This window comes from Apis mellifera, linkage group LG11, assembly GCF_003254395.2.
Source record: "Apis mellifera strain DH4 linkage group LG11, Amel_HAv3.1, whole genome shotgun sequence".
Lineage (NCBI taxonomy): Eukaryota > Metazoa > Arthropoda > Insecta > Hymenoptera > Apidae > Apis > Apis mellifera.
The window spans coordinates 12,219,353-12,240,521 of NC_037648.1; the positions used below are offsets into that span (position 1 = coordinate 12,219,353).

The window sequence follows — 21,169 nt, forward strand, 5'->3', positions numbered from 1 at the left end:
CATATAAAATGTTTATCAATTATTATATGATATATTATATAATATTAATAATATTTTTAATTAATAATAATATTTTAATAATATTTTTAGCATAATTATAAAGATTTGTATTTTCAATTATTCAAGTATTATATTTACTATCTGTACTATAGTATTTCATGAAATTTTTAATATTGATATATCATAACTAAACATATAGTTGTATATAAATTTTATAAATGTGTATTGATTATATTTGTGATTTTTAATATTCTTATTGTTTTATACATATTTGTATACAATTTCTTTTTCAATAGAATAGTTGTCTGATAAAATAAAAAAAAAAAAATTAAAATATATAAAATAAAGTAATTTTGAAAATTTGATAAAGTTAAGGTATAATTATATTAATTTAACAAAAATAACAACAAAAATAAGATAAATATTTTATAAATAGTGTAAATAATATGTAATTAATATCACTAAAGATTTTATATATATAAACACAAATATTTTTCAATAATCCGAAGTTTATATTTCTATGTTTTTTGTTATGTTTATAATTTTAATTATATATTTGTAATTTTTTTGCTTTTTCATTAATATTAATATATAGCAATATATTTTTAATGAAATTTTAAAAGATAATATCGATTTTGTTTTAGTTTACATTTTATAATAAAATATATGAAAATGCACATTATACTAATAATATAAATTTTGATTTCTGTAGATTCTACAGGCATATAACATTTTGATACAGAATAATTATTAGGAGTAAATACACCCTGAAATATAATAACATTTTAAAAATAATAAATATTAATATAATAATTTAAAATTATAAAATTGAATTAAATATTTTTTTGAATTCTAGAACGTACCAATAGTAGTGAAGGATTATCTTTATTACGCCAACTAAAAGATGATATTGTAAATTCTAATATATCTTTCCTATGTATTCTTCTACAACCATGATGGGTGTGTCCATTAATAATAAGTCTTGGATTCAATATATCTAAAAGCTATAACAATCTTTTTATATAAATTTAATTATAATTATTTAGATCAATCATTTTTATAGAATATTTACATACTTGTTCAGATGCTTCTTTTGATAAACATTCCCATCGTTCTCTAAACTTGATATCTTTTATTTCATCTGGTGCTTGATCAAGTTCATTGCAAATTTCATCAGATTCACGATACATTGGAAAATGCTAATTTAAAAGTTATATTATCATTTTTATGTTATGAAATAAAATTATTTACTAACCTGTAAAATAATTGGTCTACTATATCTCGAAATTACATTATCTTTGTTACAATTATTTCCTGTATCTTTTGCACATTTTAAATGTGCTAAAAAATATTTTTATTTATACATAAGTTTCAATAAATTTTTATAAATATTCAATTTTTTAACAAAAATTAATCTTACTAGCAATTTTATTTAATGCAATTTCTGTAGGACGACATAAAAAACATCCATCTCCTTCCAATGCCATACTATTAATTAAAACAAAATGATTTCCTCTAATACTAACTCTTTTTACACTTGGTGACTTTAAACCATTTACAAATCGTTGATTTAAATATGGTGTAATTCCTAAAAAAATATTTTGTGATTAAAAATATATTTATATAATAATATATATATATATATATATATAAAATATTATAATTATAAAAATTAAAAATATTTTACCATAATGAAATCCAATATCATGATTTCCAGCAACAACATAAAGATGAATATGTTTAGGTACTGAAAATAATGAATGAAATCTTTGTACATATTGATCAAATTCTGCAGAACTACTCCATTGTCCTTCATCGAATAAATCACCTATTACAATTATAATATATTTATTAATTAATTTTATTTTTCATTATTAAACATTTTTCATTAAATACCTAATATAAAAATTATATCTGGTTTGTGAAGTGTAATCATAGTTTGAAATGCTCTATACATTTGCCATTCTCTATAAAAAAAGAACATGAATTTTAATTGAGAAAAAATTTACTTTTAGGAAATTACTTATTATTTATTTAATTATTTAATTTACCTTCTTAATTTATCAAACCAATGTCCATGTTTAGAACCTAATAAATGAGTATCTGCTATAAACATTGCATGTACAGGAGTTTCCTCTGGTTTGAGTTGAGTAATAGTCATATCGATTTTATGTGGTTCCAAAATAGGCCATGTACACTATTGTTAAATTTAAAATAAAATTTTGAATTTTGCAAATATAATGTATGCCAATAAAACTTACCTGAATAAGCACAAGATAATATAACAAATATTCACAAAAAATAAATACACATACTAAAGCTATGATAGCTTCAATTAAATATTTCTTATATGAAAATGTTTTGGCATCTAACATTTTGTATTATTTTTGTAAAAATATTTTCAAAGATATAATTGATAGAATTACAAATATCACACATATTCTTTTTTCATTTTATTTGAATATTAAACATTTTCGTATATTATGATTATATATTCGTATCACATATTTAACATAAAAAATATATTTTGTTTTGAATATTGAAACTAAACATACAATATTTTTTGCATGAAATATATTTAATATTTAATGTCTTATCATGTAATTCAATTTGCAAATTCATAAATTGCCTTATCATTTTCATTTATAAAATTATATAGAATAAAATTACAATATTACTAACAATCAAAATTAAAACTATAATTTTCTCAATTCTCTTAAATCAACTAAAAATAAACAAATATTCTAAATCATAATAACAATTTCTTATTTGATAATACTGAATATCGAATAATACGATTTTATTAAAGTACATAATATATATACATATAATATTAATTTATTGCTTAATTATTTGAATGATTTAGTAAACAATAACGTTACAACAGTAATCACTAATATTAAAATACTAAATAAATAGTATTAACAAGTAATGTGTAAACTACATGTAACTATAGAGGAACTATATAGATAAAATATAAAAGATTTCAGAAATACCTATAATACATATATATATATATATATATATATATATATATATCTACATCATATATTATCAATATATGTCTATATATATAATTTATTCATGATTCAAATTTTTAAAAGAAAATAAGCAAACATGATTGAACTTTTTATTAGTATTTTTTTGATAGTTAAATATCGATATCAAAATCAATTTTTCGTTGCGTAAAATTGTATCAATTTATACATCGATATCAATTTTTACTGTATTAAATATATTTTAAAATAATTTTAATTTTAAAATAATATTCATATTATTTATCTTGTATTAATATTTAACTTTAAATATTAATTAAATGTATGAAATATAATCAATTATATGAAATATTTATAAAACATTTATAAAAACATTTAAGCTTTTAATAATATAGATTAAATATTTATATATATTAAAAATATTATTCTTATAATAAAGATCTTATAAAATCTATAAATTTACAAATATATAATATATTATATATATTTGTATTTTAAAAATATTTAATATTTATAAAATTAAATTGTTCAAAAAACATTTAATTTTTTAAAAAAATTGATCTTGATATATATATATATATATATTATATATAATTATTTTTTTTTATGTTTTTCAAATATAATAAATTGAAATTGAAGGTATCAAAGTTCATAATCATCAAACATATTATAGTAATTATACGCAAGTTGTGATTATATTTATGATTATACGCATGCGTAATAATTGGTATTTCATCTCTATACAGTCTTCCATTGCAAATAACATTTTCTAGGGTAGGTGTTTTAATATTCTAAAACATGTTACAATACAGATTATTGGGTGCTTTTGCAAATGTTTCGCACATTAATAAAAATATATCAACACGAACAGGTAATTATATATAAAAAAAGTTATATATTTTTATATGAACATTTGTTTTTAAATAATATATCTATATCACATAAAAATTTGCACTGTATACAATATTTATATATATATTTAATATATAAAATATATAATATATTTTATATAATATAAAAATATTGATAAAATATATAAAGTATGAAATAAAATAGGAAATATTTAATAAAAATTAAAATAGATAATAAAATATATTTATTTAAAAATAATTAAAAATTTGTATAATTTTTGTTTTATTTTTATTGTAAATTTTATTTTCAGCATTATATAAATCAATGAGAGGAATGAGTTTATCAACAAATTTAAAACATTTAAAATACAAAGTTGTGGATAATGTAGCAGTTCTTACTTTAGATTCTCCAGGAGTTAAGGTATATATATAATATATAATATATAATAATATAATATAATTCTCTTACTTTCACAAATAATAAATAAAATAAATAAATAATAAATAAAATAAATAAATAATAAATAAGATAAATAAATAATAAATAAAATAAATAAATAAATAAAATAAATAATAAATAAAATAAATAATTCAATAAATAAAATAAATTAAATAAAATAAATTTAATTTTCATTTGTAATATAGATGAATATTTTAAATTCAGAAGTAATGTATGAAATTGATGATGTTCTAAAAAATATAGAACAAAATTCTGCTGTAAATTCAATAATTTTTATAAGTGGAAAACCAGGTTGTTTTATTGCTGGTGCTGATATTAATATGATACGTTCTTTCAAAACTCCAGAAGATGGCTATAAAGTAGCTTTTGAAGCCCAAAAAATCTTTGAAAAAATAGAGAAAAGTAAAAAACCAATTGTAGCTGCAATTCAAGGTAGTTGTTTAGGAGGAGGTTTGGAGGTATATAATTTATTAAATTTATACATTCTATTTTTATAAAATATAGTTTTCATTATTATTCACATTTTTATTTAATCAATATAGTTGGCTATGGCTTGTCATTATCGAATTGCTGTAAATGATCAAAAAACTAGTTTAGGTTTACCAGAAGTAATGTTAGGTATCTTGCCTGGTGCAGGTGGTACACAAAGATTACCTCAATTAGTATCACTTTCTAATAGTTTAAATATGATTCTTACTGGTAAACAAGTTAAAGCAATTAAAGCTAAGAAAATAGGACTTGTAGATCTTTTAGTGAATTGTCTTGGTTGTGGCATTGGAACATCAGAAGAAAAGTAAGATTTGATACATTTTTAGATATATAGATATATATATAAATTTAATATATATTTATAGAAAGTATGAAAATTTTACTTACTTAAAATATTTTCAGTACAATGAGATATTTGGAAGAGACTGCTATTAAAGTTGCACAAGATATTACAAATAAAACCTTAAAAATTAATCGAGATTCTAAAACATTAAGTGATAAATTTATGAACTATGTATTACACTTTGATTTTGTAAAGGATCAAGTATTTAATTTAGCAAAAGAAAAAGTGAAGCAGAAAACTGGGAGTTTGTATCCTGCACCATTTAAAATCTTAGATGTAATGCGTATTAGTTTAAATAAGGAATCAAAACTTGGTTATGAAGCAGAAGCTAAAGCTTTTGGTGAATTAGGAGTTACACCTCAGTGTAAAGGTCTTACAAATTTATTCTTTGGACAAACTACTTGTAAAAAAAATCGTTTTGGAGTGCCAAAAAATGCTGTTAAGTATGCATATTTTTATATATATTATATAAAAATAAATAATTTTTCTTGTAAAATACTAATTATACATATATTTCAGAAAAATTGCTGTTGTTGGTGCTGGCCTTATGGGAGCAGGTATTGTTCAAGTAAGCATAGATAAAGATTTTGATGTAATTATGAAAGATACAAATGAAACTGCTTTATACCGTGGTGTTAATCAAGTACAGAAAGGAATGCATGCTGCTGTAAAAAAAAAAAAATATTCTAAGTTAGTTTTTAAAGTTTTTTAATTTTTCATTAAAAATATAATATTTGTATACATGTATGAATACATAAAAATTTCAAATTTTATTATTTTTTCTTAAATTTATTTTTAGCTTTCAGAAAGATAGATATTTTTCTAAACTTGATTCTACATTAGATTATAGTTCATTTAAAAATGCAGATATTGTAATTGAAGCTGTATTTGAAGATATTACAATTAAACATAAAGTTATAAAAGAAATTGAGGAAAATACACCAAATTACTGTGTACTTGCAACAAATACATCAGCAATTTCTATTAATGAAATAGCTGCTGGAAGTAATCGTCCAGATAAAGTAAGTATAATATTTAATATATTTTCTTTAATTTAATTTAATATAATTATGTTATAGATAATTGGAATGCATTATTTCTCTCCAGTACATAAAATGCAATTATTAGAAATAATAACACATAAAGGAACATCAACTGAAACAATTAAAACTGCAGTTGATGTAGGCTTAAAACAAGGAAAAACAATTATTATTGTTGGAGATGGTCCTGGATTTTATACAACAAGAATACTAAGTGCTTTATTATCTGAAGCTATTAGGTTAATGCAGGTAGTCTTTTTATTTTTTTATGTTTATTATTTATTATTATATAGAATGTCTTTGAAATCATGATACAAGAGATGATATAAAAATAAGTAAAAAAAAAATATTTTTTGTTTAAGATTTTATTTTTTAATAAATTAAGTTTCGAAATTTTTTAAATACAAATGAAATTAGCTATCCAATTGAATGCAAATGAACTATCAATAAATGATTACTCTATGGAAATAAGCGAAAAATATAAAATAAAATTTTATCACTAATATCCTTATTTTTTCAAGAAAATCGAAATTGAACAACGAACAATAAAAGAGTCACATAATCGGCAAATTTTCAAATTGAATTTTTTTGAAAAATAATTTTTAAATGAAAAAAATTTTTGCTTATATTTGAAAATTTTTCAAATTTGAAAACAAAGCCTTAAATGAAAAAGTGTTCTCTTTTTCTATTTTAATACATAGATTTACTACATAATTGTTTTTATCGTGATTTTGAAGATATAATACAATAAGAAAATATATATATACAATATATATATATAATACAATAATATATATAAAATAATAATATATATATATTGTATATATATATATATATATACAATATACAATATATACATTTTATAAGGTAATATTCAATATATAAAATTATATTCAATAAAATAGGAAGGTGTGGATCCTATATATTTGGATAATTTAACTAAAAAATTTGGATTTCCTGTTGGAGCAGCTACTTTATCAGATGAAGTTGGAATTGATGTTGGTGCTCACATAAGTACATACCTTGTAAAGGAATTAGGTGAACGTTTTCATGGTGGAGATATAAATATACTCAATGACATGGTTAAAGCTGGTTTTCTAGGTATTCAGTATTTTATTATATAATATCGTGAAACATGCCTCGTCTTATTTGAGAAAACCATTGGATTTTTTAGTGAAATCAAAAATACCTCGCAATTTTTTGCTTGCTTCGTCTAAACATATTGAAATAAAAGTGTTAGTAATAAATAATAAATAATTAGTAATAATTTTAAACAAAGTTTTTAATATAGATATGTAATTGAATTGTACATAAAAAAGATGATTTCAAAAACAAATTAACATATTTTTAGAAATATTTTTGGAACAAAATAAGTAATTTTGAAATAATTTTTTTTCTTATGCTTCATAAACAAAGTAGTATTAGATGTAAGTAAATACATATTGTGACTCAATCTGTCTTGCTTGCTTGTTTCGCGTATTCTAAGTGATAGTTCAATACATAAAAATTCGAGGCAGCTTCGCGGATCTATAGTAACGTAGAACTTTACATTTTTTTATCCATGTATATTTAACGAAATATACATGTTATTTTCAGGAAGAAAATCAGGCAAAGGAATATATACATATGAAACTAATGTTAAGAATAAAAATGTTAATCTTTTAGCATTAGATATTTTAAAAAAATATAAACTTGAGCCAAAAGGAAATACAACTATTGAAGATCGTCAATTAAGAATGGTATCTCGTTTTGTTAATGAAGCAATACTTTGTTTAGAGGAAAATATTTTGGCTAATCCGGTAAAACATTTATAATTATATATATAATATATTAGTAAATTATTGAATTATATTATTTTTTATTGAACATAAATATTTTTTTAGTTGGAAGGTGATATAGGAGCTGTTTTTGGATTAGGGTTTCCTCCATTTACTGGTGGACCTTTTCGTTGGGTAGATTCTTATGGTGCTGATAACTTAGTAAGAAAGATGGAAGAATTTCAAAATCATTATGGTGATGCATTTAAACCATGTCAAACATTATATGATATGGCATCCAATTCTAGTAAAAATTTTTATAGATAGGAAATTGAATGTCTTTATAAGAATAAAACTTTAAAAATGCATTTTTCAAATTATGGTAAACAGTAATTGCTTAAGAATAATCATAAATATTTTAATATTATATTTTTTTGATAAATAAAATGAATTTAATAATTGAATTTGAATTTTCTTCAATATATCAATGCAAATTGATTAAATATATTTATTGATTATGAGATTTTTAATATATAATGTCAATCATATCATCATATAATATCAGTCTATTTTAATAAAAATACAAACAAAGTGTTATTTTAATATATGAAACAATTTTTATTATTATTTAAGTTATAAAATATAAAAAATAAAATTATTAAAAAAAAATTAATAAATTTTCATAGCATAAATAATTTATTTAATTTTCCTTTATAAAAATTTACATCAGAAAAAATAACATATAAGCATGTATTACATACTATAAGCTATTTAATAATGAATGACTGATAAATGTATATGAATAAATTTATTGTCTAATTTCCATTTTTTATTTCCATTGAATTATGAAAGATGTAGGAGTGGAATTCTAGTTCTTGATGCAATGTTTAGAAGATATTGCACTTTATTAATGACTAAAAAATGAATCTTATATTTAATGATTTAAAGATTAGAATAATTTTATTTTATTATATTAAAATAAATTTAATTTGAGTAAAATAAATAAATTTGCATAATATATAAAAACTGAATATAAAGTTGCATTTAAATTTAAAATATAATAAGATATAAATACAATTATAATATAATTATAATAATAATGAGATTTGTTATAATTGAGATTTGTTTTGTTGTTATTTTTTATTATAAACAAAATTTAGAAGTAAAAAGATATTATTTCATATATGTTTTTATAATAATTTATAATAATTTTGATGACATTTATTATGATATATTAAATAATTTTAATATTTTTATTTATTTAGAATTTTATTATTATTGAATAATTATTCTATATGTTTATTACAAGACAAAATTTTGATGTATCATTTTTTTTAATAAAAAAAAAAATTTTAATAAAAGCAAATAAGGGTAATCAGATAGATATTTTACATCATCTACCGGTCCCATACTTGTTTGTGACATTTACAATATTAAAAGAATTCAAGTCCTTGGCTGATGCAAGAAACTACGACATTTCGTGAGAAGCCATTAACAAGGATCATATCTCAGTTGACCCGTATAATTTACTAGTTTTAATTTATAAATAATATGAATGCAAACTTAAAAATTATATCATTCTATTTTTAATATATTTAATTTTTTACGTTATTAAGAATTATTTTAATAATAAATGAAAGTATTAATAAAATGAAAATATACATGATTATAAATATGCGATTTATATAAAATAATATATAAATTAATAAAATGTTATTTTTAATTAATTAATAAAAGAAAATAAAAAATTCGTATATATATATTTCTAATTAAATAACATTATTATAATTTTATCCTAATGTTGAAGAACAGTTTTATAATTGTCATAAATTATTTTTCTCTGTAAAAATTATTAAACAAAAAATATATTTATATTTTTATGCCTACTTAAAATTATTTTTTTCATATATAAATGCAAATAATTGATAAAAAATTTTATCTAAATCGATATCTGTAAATTATATTTGATGTTAATATGATTTTTTTTATTAATATAAAGAATGTGATAATACTTACAATGGAATTTTTTACTTTTTCTATATGAATTTTTATTAGTTGCATTCATTAAAATTGATAAAGAATATAATCATATATATGTATACATATATATTTTAAATAATTAATAAATAATAAATCAAATTATAAAAAATATCAGAATATATATTGCATTACAAAAATATTTATATAAGTTATATTTTTTATCAAAAATTTTATAAAACTTATTTATCTTCCATTAAAAAACTTATTTTTATGTACATATAAATTTTATTCTTGCATTTTTATCAAAGATCTATCAAAGATAAAAAATAAATATTTTAAAAAATATTAGCTTTAAATTTGCATCATTTGTAGATTTTAATCAAACAAAATAATATCTTATATATTATATGCATTTGAATGCAATTTTTTATATAATAAATGATAAAAATTTTTAATTTTATCATATAAAATATAAAAATATAATAATATAAAAATTGTTAAATATTTTATTTTATATATCAATTTTTATGTTAATTTATATTTCATACTTAATAATAATTATAAAACTATTAAATTATACATAATGAAATATATATTTTTTATGATATAAAATAAATAGAAAAAAATTATATCATTATTACAAAATATTTAAAAATGTTCATGTCAAATTAAATCAATTGATATCAAATTTTATTGTTTTATTTCATTATTCATCTAAATTTAAATTTTAAGAAAAAAAAATAAATAAATCAAAGATTATTGATATTTAAAAATCATTTATCATTCTTTTTCAATTAACTTGACTAAAAATTGTATATATTTCTGTCTGACTTTTTTATGAAGTTAAGAAAATAAAGATTTATGATTAAAAGAGAGTTCAAATTAATTATATATTAATTAAATTTAAATTATATAATTTAATTTAATAATTATGTTTAATTAAATAATTAATGACATTTTTTTCAAATGATATGATGACTCAATTTTATAAATAATTGCTATAAAAATTAAAAAAAATTATTAAATTACTGTTTTGTAAATCTTTAATACATATAATTAAATATTTAAGGATATAGGAAATACATATAAAATAAGTTAAACATTATATATATTTACAATAATTTTATGAAAGTATATAGGCTATTTAATTAATTTTAATTTTTGTAAAAAAATTTTTTAAACTTATTTTATAATATTAAAGTCTTACTTGTCTGGTACATTGTTTAATTGGACGAGTTATATATATATATATATATATATATATATATATATATATATATATATATATATATATATATATATATATCCATAATTAGTTTAATTAATATATAATGAAAAACATTATAATCTTAATAATTTTATAACCATTATGTACATAATTGATAAAAGAACTGTCTTTGTATTTTTAAATAAATATCCTTTCTTGATCAACACGCTTATGCATCACAGATCACAGATACACTTAGGTACTTGGTTCTCGGACGGCAAAAAAAAGCCTCATCTTATGAATTATCATTTTTCGTGCTTTTAGTGCTTTCCTTTTAAGTACGCTTTTTTTAATTTTTTTTTTTATATAATCACTATGCGGTACACATAAAAACATATAATTTATTATTGTAAATATTCACATTTCGAAGTTGTTCTTCATCAAATTTGAGATAAGTTTTTTCACATATCTGTTGTTTTTTTTTTTAATTATCCATTAAAAAACAATCTTTTCACAATGTCGGAATGGTTTTCAATCCTGTAATAATTAAAGCTCGATTCACAGCTTTAGATACGGCTTAAATATACAATATTTTATATTTTTTAAACCGTTAATTGCGGTGCAATTATTTGTTGAGTTGATTGTGTTATGCGTGGTGCTATAACAGGAAGTAAACTTACTTTTAAAGGTGTGGGTGTCATTTGTGTAATAGAACCAGTTTGAGCACCAGTGACGCGGATAGAGGAAGATCTATCTCTGGTGTGTCGTTTAACATGTTTTGCTAAATGATCACTTCTCATAAATCTTCTTTGACAGATAGGACAAACAAATTTCTTTTCTCCAGTATGTGTTCGTTTATGTCGTGACAATTCATCACTTCTTGAAAATCGTCTATTACAATCTTCGTAAGGACACGAAAATGGTCGTTCACCTGTATGAGTCCGTGTATGGGCTTTCAAATGAGAAGATTTAAAATAATTTTTGCCACAACCTGGATGTTCACATTCATAAACACGACGTCGTATAGTTGATTCTGGAGTAGTTATATTTGACGTTGTTGTAGGTGCAGTGACTAATAAAAGAGGAGCTCGTGGAAGAACCAAAGGAGATCCTAATAATCCGGTTACCATGATTGGTGCAGGTTTTGGTGCTAGAGGATGTAATTTTGGCTGAATAGTCTCGCGATCAGTATTTTTATTATTTATAATAATCTCTTCTTTCCGTAAACTCATTTTGAATTTAAGACTCTTCAGTATGTTCTCCGATTCCACTGTATTCTGTCGCGTGGTTGGTTCGAACTGTAGGTTGGAAGTCTGTTGTGAATTATGTGGAATTAGTTGTGAACACATTGTGGTAATCTTTGGTATCAAGTTGGCAGGACTGTAGGTACCATCTCGATTGGCACGCATTATCACTGATACACGGGCAGGTTCTGGACTCGGGGGTGGTGTACCATCCAAGAGTAACTGTTAAAAATAATAAAAATAAATATAAATTTGATAAATTTCATTTCTTTTAATATTTACATTAATAAATATACATTTTTAAATTGATTGATGAAATTTTAATTAAAGGAAATAATATTTTTTGGATTATTATTATTATACAATATCTATAATGTATAATTTATATAAATATATATATATATATATATATATATATAAATCATACAAAAATAATGTATGCATATTATTAATAATATTATAATGATTAAAAAAAATGAAAAGATGAAAATTTATGATTTTAATTTAATATCTATATAAAAATCATTTATTTAGAATTATATGAAAATTACATTATTCTAAAACGAATACCGTCCGAAGATATTATTTGCTCAAAGGATAAGCAACAAAAATGGTGTAAAAGTGAATGCATGCAATAAATGAGGTCATTGCAAAACAACTCTATAAAGCATGCGCACATACGTCTTATAATATATGAGAACGATTAAAAAAAATCAAAATGAAATAGTTTTGTAATTAAAAATGAGCACAAAAAACTCTTTGTCAATACTTACTTTTGCTAATTCACATTGTTCCATAGATCGCCTTTTTCGGAGAGGTTCATCTTCTTCCGAATCAGAAGGTTGAGGAGTTGGAGGTAAACCAGGCCGAGTAGTTCCATTGTTACTTTTCTTTATGTTCATATTGGTCTTTGCTTTCTGTTGAAGTTTATCTCCTAAAAGTGCTGCAACGCTGAACGAAGATTGAAGTGGTTCAATCTGTAGAAAAAAAATAAAAAAAAAAATTTCTCATAAAATATTTTGAATTTTATGCACAAATAAAAAAAAATTAAGTAATTAAAATAAGGAAAAAAAATCTATAAAAATGATTCTGTAAAAAACACATGAAATAAAAAAAAAGAAAAAAGAAAAAATAAATAAAAAAAAAATAAAAATTAAGAAATATTATAATAAAAATTATGTATATAAAATAGGATTGGATCATCGTTTCCAGCTATGTTCATATTTCGCGGGCAAATTAGTCAGTCACTGCAGTGGCGGTACTTTTAATTCAACATTCACTTACGTGTTTGAATTGGGGTGAGGCCGGTGGTGAAAGAGGAGTTTGATTAGTATCCATTTTTTTAGAGAAAATGTAGCACGAGTATATAATATGTTAAAGAGGCTCGTCCGTTGACGAGAAGATGTAGTCTAACGTATACGATATTTTTCAAACGAAAAGTAGCTTAGGGACGTAATCGTTGAACGTCTAGTAATGCAATGAAGCTTTCTCAGGTCGGTTGGCTCGGCATGCTGTGCTGATCGTGTGTGTGATCATGCGGCGCGCTTCACTTCTACCAATTGTGTGGAGGGGCTCGCCGAAATCAACCAATCGGAAGAGTACTATCAGCCGACGACCGCGTGATCACCAGCGTGCTGTTCACGTGCTCGCTGTCTGACTAAGGCCGTGATCATGACGTCAGTCTGCGTGGCGCGCTCGGTCGATACGTCATGGTATCGCTGCGCTCACTAGCGTCATGCAGTTTCAACCCTCCTACACCACATTCTAAAGCTATCTGACTCGCTCTCTCTATCTCTTCGTTTTTCTTTTCCTGCGACTGTTTGTCGGTATAGTTTGGTTGTGATAGAAGACTGAATGCGACACGTACTTCGTAAGAGCGAAGTATTGCAAGGCGAACCTCCGAATTGTCGTTTTGCCACTCACTTTTCCCTTTTTGTCCCGTTGTAATGTGAGAGTTTTGTAAGTTTCGTAGAATAAAGGTTTGTTCTTATAATATTATGTTTTGATGATTTCAATTTTAATAACTTTCCCACGTTCCGCTATCATTTTTATTCTTTTCGAATATATTTGATAGATGAACGAAGAAAAATAAATTGTGTTTTAAAAAATATTAACATCTAAAATTTATAACAATATTGTCTATTTTGATATTTATCACTTTATTATTTGTAAAATTTTTTTTTCATTTTTTTTTTTGTATGATTTTTTCTATATCATTCACGTGATATAAAAAAAATCATGTAATTAAAAAAATATGGAAATAAAAGCGAAATTCTCGAATTTTAACGAAATTGGTGCAATTTATTATTAAATATATCGATTGCTTACTTTGTAATTAATTAATTCAAGTCCAATTAGACTGATATTGATTTTTACTATGTCTCTTCTTCCATCATTCTCTTATTTTTTAACATTCTCTTTCGCAATTCTCTTCTGCAATAAATTAGTAAGATGGTTTATTGAATATTTATAAGAAAATTTGCAATTATATTTGTTTAAGATATTTATTTTTGTATAAAAAATAAAAATATTTTATTTTTCATAGAAGAAAAAAGTTAAATAATTAATTAAATAAACGAAATCCGAATTGTTTGTTCAATATTATATTTAGTGATTCATTGGTTCATTCATATTTTTTTTTAAATATTTCAATTTTTTTTTCTTACTTATCTTAAACTTAGCACGTAGCATATATATATACATATATCATCGGTGTTATTCATAGATACAGGAAATTACCTATTGCAATCCTTAAATAGATTCTTCGTATCAAATTATTATTTTTTTTTTTTTTTTGATAAATCTACTTCTATAATTGTGATTTTTTGCGAAAATTTTTGTAAAACAAGACAATGTTCGTGTTAATGACTGTATATTTATATAGCGTACTAAAACAAAATGGAGTCATTGAGAGATAACTAATAGTTAACTCACAAACAAGAGTCTGACAACTAATGTTTATTGCATATCATTAATCTATTTTATTATCTTTGACTTTTTTTCTATCTTCGAAATTTGTTATGAGAGTCACTATTTTCTAAAATTGTACATATACTTACTTCTTAGCTTCAATAAGACTTTTTATGTACTTCGAAATAAAATTTTTTTTTTTTATTTTTAATATTATGTAGGTCAATAAGATTATGAACTTGCGAAATCCATCTATCCATTATCACTGTTAGTATAATTCATTTAATATGACCTATTTAGTTACTGCACAAGGTAAAAGTAGAACGAAGTTTAAAATAAAAAGATTTGTAAAATATGTGAAATTATGAATCTCTTTTTAAAAATTGATTAAATAAGTAATTTTTCTATTTGATAAAAATAATAAAATTGAAATTAACGAATCCTTTAATGGAACCTCTTAAAAGGCTTTTCGACTTAATGTCGCCTTAATGAAATTCGTGAGATTCGAATTATTCAATATTTGAAGTCGAAGCCGTTGGAAAAAACATTCTACGTCATAATCGGCTTTGAAAATGGAGCATCCCGTAGCAGCTAGTTATTTAATCATGTTCGGTATAGGGTGACATACATATAATTGCATATTCTTATCAATGAATATGAAACGGCATCGTAACAATTCATTAAAAATAGATCGATCTGTTGTATCGTTCGGAACAAATAAACACAATATATCGTTCGACAACTTTTCATATTTGTGAATATCTATAGATTTTTTTCCGGGACAGGTGAACGCGTGACAATCTTGAAATCGTTTTTTGCCACGTTCTATGTGATTGCCTACGTAATATTGTGTATATCCATTGGTTTCTTATCGCTATTTTTTGAACAGGCTTCTTATCACGTAGCAAGCAATCGCATGGAATATTACTATGTAAATTCTTTTCTCTCGGTATTCTTGCGTCTCTAGTAATTTTATCGTTCGATATCTTCATCGTTCCCTGTGCATTATCATTCCGGTTACAATTTATATTGGTAAAACGATTAAAGTAGATATCCGATGTGCACCGTATTCCATACTTATTTACACGCTGGTGTGAATAATCGAGGACGACATTCCCACGAATAATCGGCAAACATGCCGGTACAATTAGAAAACTAACAAGTGTAAATCACTTTAATTGTTTCTTTCATAATGAAATGCTTATCGTAAAATTTTACTTGTTATTTCATCATACCTTTATCGGGGTGTGTTATAGCGCGCCACGAATGCTAGCGTTTCTCTGTCGCTTTTAATAATTTTATAGTCTTTAATTAACTTAATATCGATTCTCGTGAGGAGCACGCGTCCCACCGATTTGACGAATGTAAAGACAACGAATGTTCACGATAGACAACAAGGGAATCATTCGACGAACTCGTGATCGATGATCGTAGTGTGCGTCTTCTGTTCATGCTTTATCGCTAGCTTCGCTGTTAATTGTGCAAAAGTATCTTTGACATTGTTTTTTTTTAAAATAAGTATCTAGTAAATGATCGTGAAAAAAGCTACCGCTACGATTAACCTGAAGTTCCAAATTATTATTTCTCCCTCCCCCCTCCCCTCCTTCCTTCTCCTGTAGAGGATAATATATCGCGTAAGAACAAATTTCGTTCAAAACATTCGATCCGTATCTCCTCTATGCTCACTTTCCCCGTGGAGGGCTTCAAGGCTAGCCAGTCGACCTTCCCCGATCTTCGTATCAATGTACCTTACTACGCATTGTTTTGCAATCCTAATTAATATCGTGATCGAGGTAACTAAACGTTGTACGCATTTCAAATGCGTACGAGGAGGAAAAGCGTGTACAAAAATAGCCATAGTGTTTAACAGGCACGAATAATAAAATGTTTGTTCTTGATAAATTAATTAAAAGAAATATGAAAATCTTGAGAGATATATCATTTAAAAATTTTAAATTCCAAGATTTTTAAATTAAAAAATTAAATTTTTTTTTTTACAATTATTAAAGCTAATTGACACGTTCGATGATATTTTATTTTCTTCTGCTAGATTCCTTTAGATACTTTCTCAATATTTTTAACAAATATAATTAAATATTTAGGATATCAAATTTTTAACGAACGATAAAATATATCTAATAAGTTTAATTATTTTTCTAACGTTATAATCAGCTATAATAAAGCAAAGACCGATGTAGTAAAGATTTTTCATTGCTTCCGTTGAATATCGATGTTTATCTATAGTATATGAGTTATCAAACAATGACAGAGATTTATAGACGTTCGATGTTTTTTATTTAAAAATCTAGAGATAAACTTTTCCTTCTCGTTTGGCGTCAACACGAAGGCTCGCCTCCATACACGTATCGTTCGATTCATTTCGTATAGAGAATTGCTATGTCATTCATGTTTTTGTTACATTGGTATTAACGTGTTAAATTATTCAATAATTATTACTTTGGAAAGTATCATTATCTATGTAAGAAAAACTTTAATAATACATTAAAGTAATAGCATAAAACAATAGCACGTTATTAGAATTAATATCTTTATTTTAAAATCTGTTTAACTATAATGCCAATTTCATTTTGCAATCATTTTCCTCTTTTTTAAATTTTTTCTTCTCGTCGTTAGCTTTTTATTCTTTGTAACAACTTTCAGACAATTCTTCGATAAAATTACAACCATTCCATCGTTTATGCTTCGTTTCTTATACGTATGTTATACAAGTGTAATTGTTAAAAATGTCATTTTATTTTTGGCAACGCTGAATTGTTCGAAATTTTCCGTATTCATATCATAGAATTTCGTATTATGTCAGTTAATATTTAGAATTACGACTCTTGCCGGATTTAGTTTATATTACAATACACATGGATTATGAAATGGGTAAATTTCTTAGACAGGTCATAATCCTTTATAAAAAATAATGGCGTAAACACGATAAATCAAATGTGTGTTCAAAATGGAAGATAGAATTCGTATTGTTGACGGAGATATATTTGATATATTACAAAATTCGGCTGCAGATGCACTTGGTGCATCGTTTGAATTCAGTCGCGGCTCTCATCCAAAAATAGCATGTATCGGTAATAGTAGTGAGAATAATTGGTCTTTGACTTGTTTACATTCGAAGAAACGATGCCATGTAAAAATTGGATCGAATTGAGGATATTGGACTTCTCATCCATAATCGAAGAAGCAAATAAATATAAAAGATAAAAATGTTTCCAATTTACTAGAATATGAATTTTGAAAAAATATCGAATAAATAATGAATATATTGTATCTGTGGAATAAAAATGCAAATATTCTGTCAATTTTTGCTGATTTACTATAATTACAATATTATTTAATATATATATTTTTAAAATTACGATATATTACATACTTTAAAATATTATATTATATTCAACTTAATTTAAAAGAGTTTATTTTATTTTAATATCAAAATAAAATAGTAAAATTTAAATTTCATTTATACGTATCGTATATTTAATTTTAATATATAGTTTAAATGAAGATTATATTACATTAACTATTATTTTAACGAAAAATAAATTTTTGTCGGTATACATGATGTCTTTAATATCTACTGTTGTCTATTTAAAAAAATCTTACTCTATTAATTATCATATGAGTATGAATTATATTATGTCTTAAAATTGTACTATTCTATGATAGATGTCGCTAAAGATCTTTTAAAGGTTACCAATGAATAATTATAATTATTTTTCATTATAAATTATTTATAAAATAGGTTTTTGTATAATTCAGCTTAAGATAATTAGATAATACCATTGATTGATTTTATTTAAAATTATATTTTATTTTCTATTTATATATATTTATTTTTATCTATTAATTATTAAATTTATTGTACAATGGAAGAAGTCAAATAGAATTATTAGAATATTGTAGCTTATTTTATCAATATTTTGTATTTCTTTATTTTTCATTCTTTTAATTTGAATTTAAAATAATTGATATTTTGTACATATTGGCACACTACTGCCATCTCAGGTAATCGATCATATTCTCTGTCGGTAAACGTATCTTTAAAATTTCCCGCTCTCGAGAGCTGAACTCGAATAATGGGCGGAGTTTATCCCCTCTGCAATTACCCCACTCCGTTACACGTAGTCACGCTGCATTTGTAGGAGTGGGGGTTGTTTGGTATCGCGTTTGTTTAGTTGCTCGCTGACAGCGGCCGCGGTGCGAGTTGTCGTGGTGCGTGTATACGTTTTTCGTCGACACTTGTGCGTGTAAAAAAAACGCGAGAATCGACTTCAAACACGGGTAAGAAGGAATATAAGATCAATTAAAAAACAATTCGAAACCATCGAACGAGAAAATATCATTTGTCAGCGACATACATTGTCCGGTGATCAGAAAACGTTTTTTGTGCCTCTCGAAGTGTTCGTTATTCTTTGCTTTTTTTCTATTTATCCTGGCTTTATTGTCTTACAAACAACCTGTTTCGTCTAACGCCAATTTCGTTGCGTGTGCTGTGTCATTTGTTATATGTCGACGACGTCACGACGATCTGGAACAACCGATCTTTGTCTTCTCGCGTGTACCTGCAACGATGTCAAGCATGTCGACGCTGATTTGGTGATGGCAGAACGCAGAGGATGTCACGCCGCAAGCAGAGCAACCCAAAACCACTAAAACGTGAGTCTAACCTAATATGTGATTCCTTCTTTTTTCCCCCATATCTTTGCTTTCTTTCGTTCAGCAATATATTTCGTGTTTCGCATAACGCATGTTGAATCGTATTCGTCGCGTGTGATGAGGTACCCGGAAAAACGGGTTTTGTCGACGGCGTGCTTTTAGCCGGTCGCCACGTTGCTTGACAGGTGATTGGGTGTCTTTGCTTGTCAGACCGCGTTTCCAGTTAACGTTTACATACCGTATAAAATGTCTTGTTTGATTCGTATCACGTATAATTGTCTCGAAGACAATAGCCCTTTCCGCCATTTTTATCGTCGTCTCGGTTTTATCTTTTCGAACGAGATTGGTACTACATCGTGTGTCTAGCCAATCAGCGTTCGCATCGTGATCTTATTGGCGGGAAAATACATTGTTTTAAAAGTTTGATTATTTAAACGATTTCAACGAAGCGAAATATTAAGAAGATATTGAATTGAAATTTTTCTTTTAATTAAATTAATCGCAAGTGGACAGTTTTTTTTGTAATATCGATAGATTCGAATGCCAGATCGTAAAATATTGAGACAAAAAAAATATTGTCATACGACAGGTTCGTTGATGTCAGCTGACCTTTTAAGCTCTTACAGGTCACGTGGTTGACCATACATACAGCGCTCGACCGCGTGCGTACTCCAATATTATAGATATGGTTATGTTTCACGTTTTTTATGTTAATTAATGGAAATGATGTAATATCGTTATATATTATTGCAATTAATATTTATTAATACAATTATTAACATTTTATTAATACGTTGAAGTATGAACATGTCAAGTTTATACTATATCATTTTTTAATATATATTATACACACAGTATACACACACACACACACATTTAGATAGTTCAAGCATACGGATGAAACAGATGAGAGTAGAATACGTTAAAATTTTGCGTTAGTATATTTATTTTTGTAACGTATTGCGTCTTCACTTTACTTAGAAATATTTCTGTATCGTTTTTCTGGAATTCTATCGCCTAGGGCTCTCTTATATTATTATTATTTATATTCAATCGCGCAACTTTTGAAGTCTAACTATCAATACCGATATCGTTACAAAACTTGTTCCGGGAGGTTGTTTACTAAATTTACTGATACGGTAAATGTATTCATTCAATAAGTATATTTGCTAATCAACGTATGACGCATATATTAATTTATAAGTAACGAAGTTTAAA

General features: G+C 24.2%; 4 protein-coding genes across 7 annotated transcripts in view; 2 read left to right on the top strand and 2 right to left on the bottom strand.

Moving 5' to 3' along the window:
- Positions 1 to 378: 378 nt before the first annotated feature.
- Positions 379 to 2,375, bottom strand: LOC552716 (metallophosphoesterase 1 homolog). Its single transcript, NM_001278705.1, has 9 exons — positions 2,262 to 2,375; positions 2,052 to 2,197; positions 1,897 to 1,967; positions 1,688 to 1,828; positions 1,421 to 1,588; positions 1,256 to 1,341; positions 1,077 to 1,199; positions 864 to 1,004; positions 379 to 767 (listed from the first exon to the last, which is right to left on the bottom strand). The coding sequence occupies exons 1-9, from the start codon at positions 2,373 to 2,375 to the stop codon at positions 606 to 608; spliced, it is 1,152 nt and encodes a 383-aa protein (NP_001265634.1). The 3' UTR covers positions 379 to 605.
- A 1,333-nt stretch (positions 2,376 to 3,708) lies between these two features.
- Positions 3,709 to 8,400, top strand: LOC410325 (trifunctional enzyme subunit alpha, mitochondrial). The gene is made up of 11 exons (XM_393806.7): positions 3,709 to 3,867; positions 4,159 to 4,268; positions 4,493 to 4,765; positions 4,850 to 5,100; positions 5,199 to 5,582; positions 5,659 to 5,829; positions 5,939 to 6,161; positions 6,219 to 6,428; positions 7,085 to 7,280; positions 7,776 to 7,978; positions 8,063 to 8,400. Exons 1-11 carry the CDS (start codon positions 3,795 to 3,797, stop codon positions 8,261 to 8,263), a joined length of 2,295 nt encoding a protein of 764 aa, XP_393806.2. The 5' UTR covers positions 3,709 to 3,794; the 3' UTR covers positions 8,264 to 8,400.
- A 3,076-nt stretch (positions 8,401 to 11,476) lies between these two features.
- LOC410326 (Krueppel-like factor 10) lies at positions 11,477 to 13,899 on the bottom strand. The gene is made up of 3 exons (XM_006566351.3): positions 13,652 to 13,899; positions 13,141 to 13,344; positions 11,477 to 12,589 (listed from the first exon to the last, which is right to left on the bottom strand). Exons 1-3 carry the CDS (start codon positions 13,703 to 13,705, stop codon positions 11,726 to 11,728), a joined length of 1,122 nt encoding a protein of 373 aa, XP_006566414.1. The 5' UTR covers positions 13,706 to 13,899; the 3' UTR covers positions 11,477 to 11,725.
- A 5,568-nt stretch (positions 13,900 to 19,467) lies between these two features.
- LOC100577801 (zinc finger protein ush) overlaps positions 19,468 to 21,169 on the top strand; it is a 175,280-nt gene continuing 173,578 nt past the window's right edge. For 2 of the 4 annotated variants that reach the window (XM_016914823.2, XM_003250858.4), the window contains exon 1: positions 19,468 to 19,951. In XM_016914823.2, coding sequence (XP_016770312.2) covers positions 19,912 to 19,951 — 40 coding nt within the window. In that variant the 5' untranslated portion in view covers positions 19,468 to 19,911. The remainder of the gene's footprint in view (positions 19,952 to 21,169) is intronic. The other 2 variants (XM_006566358.3, XM_016914830.2) reach the window with 2 other exon arrangements.